Source organism: Elgaria multicarinata, chromosome 8 (assembly GCF_023053635.1).
Source record: "Elgaria multicarinata webbii isolate HBS135686 ecotype San Diego chromosome 8, rElgMul1.1.pri, whole genome shotgun sequence".
Lineage (NCBI taxonomy): Eukaryota > Metazoa > Chordata > Lepidosauria > Squamata > Anguidae > Elgaria > Elgaria multicarinata.
In genome coordinates this window covers 47293976-47308186 of record NC_086178.1, presented here as the reverse complement: position 1 = coordinate 47308186, position 14211 = coordinate 47293976, and the positions used below count along the sequence as shown (strand labels likewise).

Here is a 14211-nt window from a genome sequence, read left to right as displayed (position 1 = left end):
ACATTGACCTTCTCAAAGTGTTTAACAATTGACAGGGCTCTGTTTTTTGCTGGTTTTTAGGCACAAAAGGAGACTGGATACAATCAAAGTGCTCCTAAGAAGAGGTGCTGATCCTAATATGTGCAGTATTCCTATGTATGTCCTCTTCTTTGCTGTTAAAGCTGCAGATCCCAAAGTAGTGAAAATACTTCTAGAAGCCGGAGCAAGGACTGATATACGACTTCCATCCAGAGTAGGAATACCTTATTTGTGTGTGATAATTCTCAATTAAAAAACAAAACTGGAGAATTTCAATTAGGGCCTTGCTAGACCTACCTGATAATCCGGTGGGGAGTAAGGGCGAGGCCGTGCTGCAGCTAGCGCGGGCTGTCGCCCCTAGCTAGACATAACACGCGATGGGGTAAGGGAAAGCCCCGTCACGTCGGCCATTTTTTTTAAATTAAAGGGGCCATGTGTGCAGGAGCGCACCAACGAAAAGGTAAGTCTATTTTTTTTTTAAATAAAGGGTTCCCCGCTCCCCCGATTTCCCCCCAATGTCTGATGCCCCCAGCCCGCTCGCCCGTCCGCCCCCCGCTCGCCATGTCCGCCCCCGCTCACTCTCCCGCCCGTCCCCCACTCGCTTGCCTGTCTGCTCCCCACTCGACATGTCCGCCCCCCACTCACTCGCTCGTCCGCCCCTCGCTCGCCATGTCCAATGCCCCGGCCGCCCGCCCGGCCACGATCTCCCCACCCTGGCCCCGTTCTTCTTCTCCCCCCCGGTCCCCGATAAGTTTGCCCTGGCCCTGTTCTTCCCCCCGTCCCTGATCTCCTTGCCCTAGCCCCATTATTCTTTGCCCCCATCCGCCATGTCTGATGCCCCCCTGCCTGCTCGCCCGCCCACTCGCCATGCCCGCCTGATCACCCACCCGCCCGATCACCCGCCCGCCATGTCCAGTGCCCCTTCCGCCCCCCCGTCCGTGATCTCCCCACCCTGGCTCCGCTCTTCCCCCTTCATCTCTCCCACCGGGTCCACTCTTTCCCCCCCCCCCCCCCGGCCCTCATCTCCCCCCCCCCCCGTGATTTTAACACACACCCCGGCCCGATGGGCACAGCTTCTCCCGGCTACTCGTGAGTAAGCGAACAGCCAGGAAAAGCCACGGAAACAGCTAGACCGGGGCTGTGGAAAAACCGGGCCACAAGTGGATCTGGTTATCCCAGGTCAAGGGAGGGTTTAGCCCGGCCTTACCCTGGGATCCCCTGTACATCATCTGCATGCACAGCAGGGAGCCCGGGCCTCGCACCAGGCTAAACCCTCATCTAGCAACGGCCTTAGTTACTGGACTGATGATGTGAATGCTCTGTTATGAATTTTAGTATCCTGTGCAAGCCTGCACAACTTGTGACCACCAGCTCAAATACAGCTCACCAGCCATGAATGGGGGCCTACAGGTACTTGCCAAATTTCTGGTTTTTTGCAGTTGGAGGTAGGAAGCAAAAACAGGTGTTTTGTTGAACCTCTGGTGTGTCTGGTTTGGTGAATCACAAGTTGTATAGTTCTGGGTTAGTGAAATACTTGACTTTCAGATCGAGCTTTGGGGTTTCAAAGGGATTATTGCAATGAAAATGATGAAGTGATCTATTAAAATGCTTTCCCCTAAAAGTAGATGTTTTAAAACTCACCATTTATTGGAATACATGACAGCAGCATTTCTAGCTCTTTAAAAAGACAGAAACATGTTTAAAACTACTTTGTTTTGATTTATGATCCAAGCCTATATACATATCTTGCCAACAAAATGGTGAATGATGTCCTCGATTCATTAAGAAGTGAAGCAAGGCCATTCTGTTGTGCTGTTGATTGCAGTCCCATTGCAACTGATCAAGCAGTTTAGCACCAGCAATCTATCCTGTTTCATAAGGCTGGTACAGGAATTCATGTGATAAGCCTTTTGGATTGCAATCCTATGATTACAGTGGGGCTGTTAAGGATTGTGCTGTAGGTCTGTTTTTCTTTATATTTTTATCAATGCAGAAGAAAAGCCTTTTTCTGGTTGTAACTAGTTTGTAACATATTTGCCATCCCTGGACATTCAAGGTCATCTCTGGACATTCAAGAGATATTCAATTTAATCGTTGTCATTAAGGAAAATTAATATGAACTGTGATGTCTAGTATGTATTGAGCTCGACCAAATCCTTTGTATCCTCAACTGATCTTGTGTTATGGGTTCTATAATGATATGGTGGATATGAGGTGAAGCTCTTCTCTTACAGAAATATAACGGCAGGGAATATTCCCAAAGATACGCTGCTTTGATATAGATTCTGTGGGACAGAAATTTGTCATTAATAATCTATCTTTGACCATGTAGTCTAACCAGCCCATCTAGTGGACGTTGACTGTGATTGTAGTTTAATCAAAGTGTTTAGCTTCTCAAAATACATGCCGCAGATGATAATGCTATCTGGAACTTACTTGTCTTTAATTTTAATCCTTAACTAGTAGCTGAAATGGTACATATATCTTATTAAAGTTGGAATGTCTCACTGCCATAATATAACATGCTAGTGAAGTCTTTGTGTGACTTGTGATTGGGGTAAATATGACTTGTAATTAATTTAATCTTGCTGCTCCTCCATTTTTATTGCTTTTATTGTAGTTGAAATTGTTTTAAATAGCATATTTTAAGCTGTGCTTTTATATTGTTATATGTAAACTGCTTAAAGATGTTATTGTGTTAAGTGGTAGATAAGTATTAATAATATATATGGTTTTTCAGCTTGGAGGCACAGCTCCTCTTCATATTGCTGCTGCCCTTCCTGGTGAAGAAGGAATTGAAATAACAGAATTACTACTTCATTCAGCTACAAACCCTGACATAAGGGCAGAAGATGGGGATGATATATATACACCAGACAGGGCTACTGTCAAGGTATGTCTGTCTCACTCCAATGTCATCTGTACAGGAAAACAGTTGAACAAGAAATTAACTTGTTTTGGGCAAAGTCGTGTGAAAAATAATTGCAGTGTAATATATAATAATTGTACTGTTCATCCTGACATACTACTTATAGAAGCAATATAATAAAAACTGGGGTCATACCAATGTATATATTGGAAGTGTGGTCGGTTCTAAAGATATACAGTGCTTTATAAGTCTGTCTATTTTCTCTTTCTGAACTGCCCTGCTGTCTTAGGCAGGCAGGCAGGTAGGTGGCGGGGTCTGACTACCAACATCTCCAGTTGAAAAGATAGCAGGGCTGGGAAAAACCTCTGTCCAAGACCTTGGAGGGCTACTGCTGGTCAAAGTAGGCAGCACAGAGTTAGATGAACCAATAGTCTGACTTGGTATAAACTGGCTTCATACGTTCATAGACACTGTACAATATGTGCATGGATTACATGGATAATAATGCCTTTAAGAGATCCTTTAGGGAGGATAATTCTTTCATCATTCTAAGCCAGGGGTTCAAAACATCTGGCTTGCGGGCAGCACCCCAAATTCTGGCTGGCACCCCAGATCTCCAGACAAAACCCGGGGGGGGGGGGAAAGGAAAACACTGTAAGAATGGGCTCTTTGGTTCCTGCCATAGAAGCCTCATTCCTAGATAGAGCATCCCCGGAACGTCCTAGGAAGCTCCTGCCTGCTTCCTAGGACATTCTAGGAACAGGGCTTTTATGGCAGGAGCCATCAAGCCTGTTTCTAGAGCCTCTTTTCCTTTCCCTCCTCCCTTGGTTTTTTCCTGAAAAAGTTCCAGGTAAGAGGATATCAGGATCCTTCATCAAGAGAGTGGATTAGCGGAGGGAGAAGAGCTAGGAGCTAGGATTCCAGATGGCTGGATGGTTTGAGAACACAGTTTTTTGAGAGGATTATTGGTTTTATTATCTGGACAAGGAAGCTGCCAGCCCTCATGGGCAGGAGTTGGATTTGAGTGAGGGGTGTGTAGGGGTGTGAGTTGTAAGTGAATGTGTGTGCACATCTGTGGCCTCTGCCACCCCAGGAGACAACCAATATGGCACTTGGGAATGAAAAGATTGTGCACCCACTGCTCTAGGGGAAACAGGCTGTGTGACTCCTTGAAGTACTTGTGATAACTGACTCCTGTTCTCATTTCTGCCTGTAGAACGAGCTCACAGAAGCAGGATCTATAATTAAAATGAATAATGAAACCGGACCACCCAAAACCTACCATGAGGAATGTACCATTATCCCAGAGGATGGTGGGAGGACAGCTCTTCATATTGCCTGTGAGAGGACAGATAATTTTAAGGTGAGCGGTCGCTGTGGGAATCCTCATTCTTACACGCTGAACTTGTTTGCTGGCTTTTATCATCCATGCCCCACTCGGTTTTCAAATGTTGCATTTTATCTTAGTAAGAAATTCATGTTTTAAAAGCAAGAATTTCATTTATTCAACAACTTCCACATTTTTTAGCATAGAAGATCTGATATTTGGGCCCAAGGTCTAGTAGTTTGAGGAATTCCAGTCATGTGGGCATAGGCACCCATCCTGGAAATATTACCTCTAACGCTCAGTATATACAGACAAAGGTCTGCAATTTTGTTGGCCTACAAGCACTCTAAATTCTTTCCCCAAGTCTGAACCCCAGACTTCCAAGCTATATAAATGTTTAATTGTCTTTTTATTAGCTTTTAAAAGGCTTTAACTAACAAAAGCAAATATATCGTTAAACATGGCTCTTGTCATCTTATGGTTGCAACGTATGAAAGACAATGGAGTTATAAGATACAAACTTATACTTGCCGTGAAACCAGCTGCATAAATCTAATAGAAAAGAGAAGCCCAGTTTATAAATGAAGTGATGCAGGACACAAAATTCCCCCTCTTTTCCCCCAGCACAAGTTGCAGGCCTAAAGTGGAGCAGTTCAAACAGGAAGACTGGCACAATTCAGTATTGCAGCTAGATCTAAGAGAGTGCATCCACACAACAGTGTCCCATATCCAAAGCCTTCTCTTTCACCATAAATTGCCATGAACATTAAAGAAGAGTGGTTGGCTCCAGACTTAGTCATACTTAGAGGAGACCTGTTGAAATCAATGGGACTCTTGTTACTGTTGACTAACGTGGATCTATTCTAAGACTGGATCCAACCCAGGTTATTCGTTATAAGGTTTGAAATAGCGGATCTCAAATTTCACTTAGGCCAAGGACAGGAACAATGCAGTCTACGTTGGGAGTTTGGATCCTAACACCCTAGCTAGGGATTTTGTCTCTAATCTGCAATAAATATAAGAGGAAATCTAAAATCACTTTTCTTAAACTCCATGTTAAAACAAGCGCTTACAAGTCAGACAGAGAAACATTGTGAGTGTCCACAGGTGATAATAAAACCTCAGGTTCCAGATATTAAAAGTTTTGCATACTATTGAGTCTATTTATTTACTGTACTTTTAAGACTGCTCAATAACGGATGTTCCAGAGATAGGGTGCCACCACTGGGAGGCCCTCTCTCTTGTAGCCACCCACGTTGCCTCATTTGACAGGGGCACCCAAGAGTTGCTTGCCAGGCTGCAAGGAGCACAGTTAAGTTCTGTCTGGAATTTAAAGAAGGGTTTTGAGTGCACTGTCTTTAATTGAACTGTATTATAAGATTATCAGTTAGTTGCACGAAAATGTTTATTTGATATTCACCTTATTGCAAGGAATCCAAAAGTCTTTAATCAAGAATGCAATTGTGTCAGGGTGGTACCATGTGTCCCCAGTTCTCGAATTGCAAATTCAGTGTTTTCTCTTCCTGTCACAGGAACTGCAATCGTTAGCACTGAAAATCGTTGCGTGTAACAAGTACAAGGTGCCTGTAATGAGCACAGTTCTTCCTTCCCAGAGCCTGCACAAATTTGTGAAAACGTGGTATTGTTGTAGTTGAGATATTGAAATAGAGTGGTCTCCTGTGGTGTGGGAAAGCTCATATTGCAAAACACCCCCCTTAGACATCCTCATTATTTAGGGAACCTTTTTGCTTTACATTGTTTTGACTTGATTCTTTGGATGAGGCTTATTTCCCATCTCCATTGCCTGCCTACCCAGTTTACCTCCACCTGCAAAGGTGAACATCAGGGTTGCTATCCCCCACCCCCTTTTACACAGCATACTGCAAGGATCTTTCTCTTGCTGATTATGTGGAGACAGGATATTGTGCTTTTGGCACTGATCTGAGCTAGAACGAGTCCAGTAGTAAGGCAGCAATGGAATAATGTCAAATTTTGACCACTAGAGGCCCTTAGCATTTCATTAAATTGAAAGGCAGCATCCCTTTTCCAGATTAGGAGACATTCTGCGTAATATTGGGTTAAGCAAAAGTTCAGCATTAACAACAGAGCAACATTTGTTCTGTGTTGTGAAAGGAGCGGACAACACAGCTAATAGCTAAGTTGCTCAGATTTGCCTTGACTTGGACTAGTATTGGGGCAGATCAGATTGCTGTAAGCTTGGCAATTGCTTGTCCAAATATTTTGGCTTATTTTCAGCTTGCAGATCTAGAGGATTTGGGCAGGGTATCTTAAGTGTACTCTACCCCTGCCCTTCTTAGCTAATTAAATCTGCCAGGGTGGGATTGATACCGTGGTTAATGGGAGGGTACTTTAAAGAGGCAGTAATAAGACTTCTATTAAACCTTCCCAGAACATGTGTCTAATTATAGGCCATCTCAAATGTACCATTCTTGGCTAAGGTGATGAAAAAGGTGTTGTAACTCCAGATGTATCTGGATGACACTGATTATCTGGACCTATTTCGGTTGGGCTTTTGGCCTAGGATTAAGACTGCTTTGCTTGCCTTGGTGGATGACCTACCTTTGGAACTGGATGTGGGTGAGAGTGGCCCTATTTATGCTCCTGGGGTCTTGGCAGCTTTTGATACCATTGACCATGATATTCTTCTGGACTACCTGGTAGGGCTGTGCCATGGGGTGCTGCTTTGCAGTGCTTCTGGTATTCTCTGGTGGGCTGTGTCCAGAAAGTGGTAATCAAGAATTACAGTTTGATTCCAGGGTCACTTATTGTATCTTCACAACCTGTGGTGTCCCACAGGTTTTTATCTCGTTTCCCATGATATTTAATATTTGCATAAGACTTCTGGGAGAGGTCATTCGGAGCTTTGGAGTAAGGTGCCACCAATATGCTGATGATACCCAGCTCTTCATCACCTAACACCAAGGAAGCAGTAAAAGCCTTGAACATTGTCTGGGTTTGATAACAGATTGAATGAGGATGAACAAGCTGAAGTTAAATCCAGGCAAGACAGAGGTGTTGTTGATCAGTAGAAAGCCTAACTCGGAGATTGGGATTCAACCTGTTCTGGAAGGGGTTGAATTCCCTTGAAGAATCAGGTCTGTTTCTTGGGAGTGCCCCCTAATCCTACAAGGAACGGTGGCAAAGGGTGCATCTGCACAATTACACTTGTTCTCCAGCTGTGCTCCTTCCTGAGTTGGTCTGACAGGGCAACAGTTAGGAACAAAAGAAGAGCCATGCTGGATCAGACCAAGGGTCCATCTAGTCCAGCACACTGTTCACACAGTGGCCAACCAGCTGTCGACAAGGGACCAACAAAGCAGGACATGGTGCAATGGCAACTTCCCACCCATGTTCCCAAGCAACTGGTGCACACAGGCTTACTGCCTCGGATACTGGAGGTAGCACATAACCATCAGGGCTAGTAGCCTTCTCCAGATTTTTTTCCAAATCCCCTTTTAAAGCCATCCAAATTGGTGGCCATCACTACATCTTGCGGTAGTGAAAGTTCTAGTGTGTTTGGTGGGACTTGCTTCCAGGTAGCTGGGCATCGGATTTCAGCCTAAGGCTAACTCTGGGATACAAAGAATGGTGAGCGAGAATTTCTGTAGGCTGTGGCAATTATTTGGTTATTACATTGGTAAAATATGGTCAACATTATATACAGATGAGCAACATATGGAAAGCATTTAGAGATTTTTCATTTAACGATTAAGTTTTGTGTTTGTTAATTACATTTGATGATTAAGTCTTATGTAGATTAACAAAACTGGAGAAGTCCCATTTAAGAGGCCATAATGTGGTTCCAATACATGGTCTCATTTCCAGAGCTGATCGCTTCATTGACATAGAATTCTTACTTAGCCATTTTGTATCGCTGCCATCAGTTACATAAATAAAAAGTCAATAACCCAACTTTACCTCTCTTATCTGCTCATGCATAATTAAATGGCTGTCATTGTGGCAGGCCTTTGTTTACAGTAATTTACAGTGCAATTCTATACATATCCACTTAGAAATAAGTCAGTTGAGTTCAGTGGGTGTTTGTTTCTCCCTGGTAAGTCTGTATAGCCTTAGTCTAGCATTTGTTTGCAGCTGTTGGATTTTCAAGTCACAATAAAAATGCAGCTATTATGCTTATATTGCCTGTTCCATCAGCCCAAAGGTATCAGTGCGCAATGTGCAAGGTACAATTTATTTTAGATTGAAATTCAGTTTAGTATTTTTGGCTGAAATTTCCTTCTTTAGTTCTGTATTGGATGAATCTCTCTCCCCACCCCCCGCTACCATTTTCTCTTTGAGCCTCTCCATTCGTAAAGAATTGCTTGATGGAATCGTGATCTTGCTTACTTCCTCCCACCCCCCAACAACTCACTCTGATGCAGCTTTTCTGCAAGGCACTTGTGTAGAAAAGCCACTCTCTCCTAATATTTTTTTAATTTACTGAGGAAATTTGGCATGAAAACTTTTAATGTTGACATACTATAGGGCTATCTTCATTGATTCAGTTCTACTGCTCCAAACAAATTCTTGGGCTCGGAATCTTTTGCGTCAGGCTCCAATTGTTGGATCTCTTCTCAGGTTCTAGTAAGAAACAAAGTAGATGCTTTAAGCCTAAAACCTACTCACTCCTGAAATAAAGCAAGATTGATACAAATGACATTTTTGCAGGGAGATATAAGCAAAAAGAGACAGAATTCTGCCCTGTGTAGTTTACAATCTAAATTCAAGAGGGGGAGGGGATGGCAGAGGCAAGAGTAAAATGGGGAAAATAGGTGCATATGGAGTTACACATGTTTTTGTAGGGCGCTGAAGGTTAAATGATTAAGCCAAAGGCTTTGCAGTTATAATATGGGATCACCAAAACACCTGTTTCAAAAGCACTGGATTGCAACTTCTATTAGTAAGTTCCCTGTGTAGTCAGTTACCTGACCCAGAACCCTGCATGTGTGTTTCTGTGGGTTGGCTCCTCCATTCATTCCAGGAGAGGGAAGAAATCTATGTGTGCAGAGAGAATTCATGTGCTTTCTCCACTGAATTGCATGAACAAGTTTCTTACAGCTGGAGGAGATCTGTTAGAATCCTCATGTCCGCTTAGTCTAGGAATATGTCTGTATTGTTTAATACTATGTCTTTATGTTGTTAAATCAAATCCTTAATATCTGTCATGTCATTCTGAACTGAAGCATTTTATTGGTGTTTGCATAGGTAAATGTCCAATTCAACATCAGCTTCAATATTTCAATTCAGAATAAGAAATGCCTGCATGTCTTTGCTTTAACATATTTTCTTTGAATATGTTATTGATTTATAAAATACCGGATCCCATTGTTAGACAAACATGCTCCCCCAATATTGACCTATCTTTGTTTTATTATGCCCTCTTAGCAAGCGGCCGAAGTGATTCATGTTCTTTTAGAACACAATGCAAATCCAAATGTGCTGTGGAGTGGTCATTCCCCTCTTTCTCTGGCGGTCGCTACTGGAAATGATCAGGTATGCATTATTTCCCCTCCTGCTCTATTTATTCTATGAAAATAGTGGAGAACAGAGTTTCAAATATAATTTAGATTACTGCAAACTCAGATGGCTGATTCTAATGCTTATTTAAACATTAACCAGTCACAAGTACTTCATACAATCTTAGCATGTCAAGTAGACAATTATAGTAAAGTTTCTCTGAAGTGCAGAAAAAAGCAGTCTAGCTTATGCAAAGAGGCGGGCCTGGTCAGATGCAGAGGAAAGGGGGGATGCCTCCATTGGAGCCTGATGCTGTCACAGCAAGAGCAGGGCAGGGTAGAACAGAAGCTTCTCCAGGCCCTACTCCTGTCATGTTGGAGACAGCAGCATCAGAGCTTAGCTCAGCTCAGAATGCTGCCACCTTTGCTGCAGCCATGGTGGGCCGATGGTGGTAGAAGATTGGCATTTCCCCTCTGCTCATGCCTCAGTGCTGGTGGCAGCCTCCTATTTGGGTGCCAGAGAGAGGGAACTGGGCTTGCTTCATCTGCTCACTTAGCCCTGGCTCTTGGTTATTTCTGCACCAGCCGGGAGTTTGAGGTAGATCATAAATTCTCCGAGTTGCTGTTCTAACCCAAGCTCTAGATCATATTGTGCTGTAAAAATATTTATAAGGAGAGGGTTTTCAATATTTTTTTCTTTCTTCTGCATTGACTCAGGCAGTAGCTGAGCTCCTGGCTGCTGGAGCTGACCCAAATATGCCATTAAGCCAAGCTATTGGAAGTGCTCTGTGTGCTGTTACTAACCCTGCATATGAACACAACAGGACATTAGCAAATAAGATGGCTCTGGTAAGAAGAGGGTTAAGCCTTCTGATACTGGGTTCTCAAATAGAGAGATCTGTGGGTGGGGAAACCCCAAGGGGAAAAAGGGGGGTTGCAAAGGTTGAGACACAGGCCTTAGCTAGACCTAAGGTTTATCCCGGGGTCGTCCCGGGGTCGTCTCTGCCTGCTCCCGGGATCCCCTGTGTGTCATTTACATGAACAGGGATGACCCCGGGACGATCCCGGGATAAACCTTAGGTCTAGCTAAGGCAACAGAGAGACCTGTAGTGGAGCAAAGAGATGGAAGTACTATGTGATGGAGATAGAAAAGATGAAGTAACTGAGAAAAGGGGGCTGCAGGGAGACATGTAAGGGAAGTAGAAACAGAGGGGTTTACTGAAAGATGGGCTGCAGACCTTTAATGGAGTCCTGGTGATGTACTGATACCAAGAGATTGCAGCCAGCTGTTCAATTGGGATATATAAACTGGTGAAAAAACACAAAATAGATAAACCTAATATTTAACAACTTAGCATTTTCAAACCTGAATGCCTTGAACCTAATAAAACATCCAAAGAAATTATATGCAAAAACAAACAAACTGCAAATAACCATGTTTTTTAATAGCTAACAACATGATATCTTCAAATTAAAATTTACAGTGATTGTATTGTATCGTTCAAGTGAAACTAAACTAATAAAACATAGCCAAATTTGTTTCGACCATAGGTCTTCTTCCGTGGCCTAACATGTAAAAAGTATATACAAAAACATATATGCATCTATCCACGCTTCCCACACAAACCCACATTAAGAAGGGTCTAATATCGACACCTGCTAATATAAATACATGCTTAATTTGAAATCAGCTACTAAACTTACTTTAAAAAGCAACAACAGACAGATGTGTAATTTGCACATAAATTTACCAGTTCAAGTTTGTATTTATAGATTTTTCCAAACTAAAAATTATAAAAGTGCATGTGACTATGCAAACATTCATAGAATCATAGCATAATAGAGTTGGAAGGGGCCTAAAAGGCCATCAAGTCCAACCCCCTGCTCAATGCAGGAATCCACCTTATAGCATACTTGACAGATGGTTGTCCATTATCAGACTGATAAGGGCAAAATCCTAGCTGAGGCGTCGGGGAGTGAGAGGGAAGGCGGCTGGGGAGGTCTGGGGAGACGGCGTAAGCCCTCCCCTCCCACCAGCACACACCCTTTCCCTTCCCTCCGAGGCCCCTGGTGTGGTTCTCTCCATGCCAGCTGCGAGGGAGCGGGGCGGGAGCGGAGAGCTCGGACTTCTGGGTCCAAGCGTGACCTCTGACCTTGGATGCAGGAATCAGAAGTATCCTGTGGCTCCCCCAGACTCTGCCTAGGGGCCATAGGATTGCTCTCTAAGAGCCTTAAGCTCCACTGTGAATTTCCACCTCTGAAAAAGGCCAGGAGCTATGACAGTCTGAAAAACAAATTTCTAAGTTTAAAATAAATTAATAATAATAAACAAGTGAAAAATGCACAGATTTTCTCTAAACAAAAACCACATGCTCACCTATGGCTAGTGTTACAACAAAAGACTTCTCTTCTAGAAACCTGCTCAGGCCGTTAACAAAAACTGAGATACCCTGGATCCCTTTTTGTATCCACGACTCCAGTAGATATCCCAATTTATTAGTTGGGATATATTTCCTTTTTGGTGGTACACACAGAGAGAGGACAGTAAGCACAGTGGGGCACCGAGAGAAAGGAAATGTCAGAAGATGGGTTAAAATGAAAATGCTTAAATTAGAATTGTGGCACAAATGCTGTCATTTGGTCAAGGTAGCGATGCAGCCAATAAAATTAAATAAATAGTGGCTCTTACAGTGGTTTGTGTTGTGTACCCTGCCATAAAGAAAAACTGGGTGATCCATACTTTAGGTGAACCAGCCACTGTATATTATCTGGTTGAAAAGAAAGACTTCAGTGTTAGGAACATAACCCTTAATTCAGCCTTCATACTGAGACATAGTACACATTTGGGCTGTGCGCGGTTTTTGTGTGAGTGGTCACATGAGATTCTTGATATTTTGCATTTATTTATTTTCTTTGTCTCCCCAGATTAATACTCTAATAGCAAACGGTGCGGACATGTTGATGCCAATTACTATTGGGGATGAGACTAGAAGTGCAGTGGGAACAGTAGTGGACTATGCATGTTTCAAATACTATCAGGTATGTTTATCGCCTAGAATGTCAGATTCACATTAAAATTAAAAGGATGTGAACCCTGTTCCTATACTTGACAGAGAAATTGGAGCTAAATGCTGTAGCTTCTTTGCTCATTTTTCTTTGAACTCAAATCCAGCTTTTCTTTGACCTTTTACTTCAATAAGGTTTACAGATATTTAAATCAGAGGGGATTAAATCAGAGGTGAAAATAAATTCACACTTCATATTAAGGCTCTTTCTTATGTTATTACAGGTAATAATCACCATACAAAACCAGAGGTGTAGATGGTTAAAAGCAACTCTTAATGGCCAGACTGAACATGATCAATTTGCCTATGTGTTTGACAGACACATTTTTTTAAAAAAAGCAAAAAGCAGCTGCTCTGCGGGAGGCAGGAGGTGATAATTGGAATCACAGCCATGGTGGAGGGGGGGTGGATTTAACTTTTTACTCCTCTACTGCAGTCCTGAAAAAAACAATCCTTTGAAGCTGGTATTGCCACCTTGGTGGAAATGACTGTGAGCTAAGCTCATACTGCATGTGCATTATTCTCCTACATGTGAATACAGCGTTGGATCCCAGCCAATATAACGGTTAGCCAGTGTGGGTTAATTCATCTGCAGCGCTCTGATACGTGCTCTGGCTGTCGCTTTGAAACTGCAACTGCGGCGGGGCTTCACCAGGGCTTGTTGCGTTACGCGAACCTGGGTATCGTGGGTTATTTGAGGGTTAAACAACGATATCTGTACCTCTTTAGCTATTTTTGGAATGTGAATGTATGCAAAATACGATCTATGCAACCGCTTCATATCTTACACGAACTTTCTTGTGGAAGTTATTACTAGGTAATGAGAGGGATTCTATATTTGTGAAAAGAAGAGCACCCATAAATCTTTGCCAGTTGCAAATGGTAGAGACCTGACTATTCTGGTTTTTTGTTTTTTGTTAGTTGTTAGTTGTTGTGTGTCTTCAGCTGGAGAATAGGGCAGGGCTAGCCAGCTTCTTCGTTCATGAGGATCACTCTGTTGGATAGAAAATGGCTCAGGAGCTGAATGTCTCTTTTCTTGCACAAACTGTCGTTGTCAGCTTGGGAAGTCAGGACCATTTGGCAACAAGGGCATTGTACTTATGGAGCATGTGCACTTGATGATGGCTGGGGGCTTGATTGGGATGCATGCCCTGCTTTCCTCAGTGGCATGAATCTTCCAGGGGCACAGAGCTTATCTGGCTACCGTTTCCCTTTGAGAATAAGGGATCACTGGAAATGTGTGGCATTTTTGTAATATTGGAGTTGATTTACAAATTAACAGGTGGAGCATATGTGGAGACATATTTCAACATTCCAACGTAAACAAAATTCACTGCCCGAGATCTCCAGAAAGAGGCGCTTTTGCATTCCCTGCCCCAAGCTCAGTTCAGCTCCCTCTTTGCATCTTTCTTTAGTTTTCCCTTGTTCCTTTTCACAGACCTACCCCAGTTCCAG

The 14211-nt window shown here is 43.0% G+C and overlaps 1 protein-coding gene across 1 annotated transcript in view; it reads left to right on the top strand.

Moving 5' to 3' along the window:
- Positions 1-14211, top strand: part of ANKMY1 (ankyrin repeat and MYND domain containing 1) — a 39757-nt gene that overhangs the window by 14283 nt on the left and 11263 nt on the right. Inside the window, exons 8-13 of the mRNA XM_063133225.1 lie at positions 61-232; positions 2759-2911; positions 4104-4250; positions 9621-9728; positions 10409-10540; positions 12617-12730. Of these exons, the coding sequence (XP_062989295.1) occupies positions 61-232; positions 2759-2911; positions 4104-4250; positions 9621-9728; positions 10409-10540; positions 12617-12730 (826 nt within the window). The remainder of the gene's footprint in view (positions 1-60; positions 233-2758; positions 2912-4103; positions 4251-9620; positions 9729-10408; positions 10541-12616; positions 12731-14211) is intronic.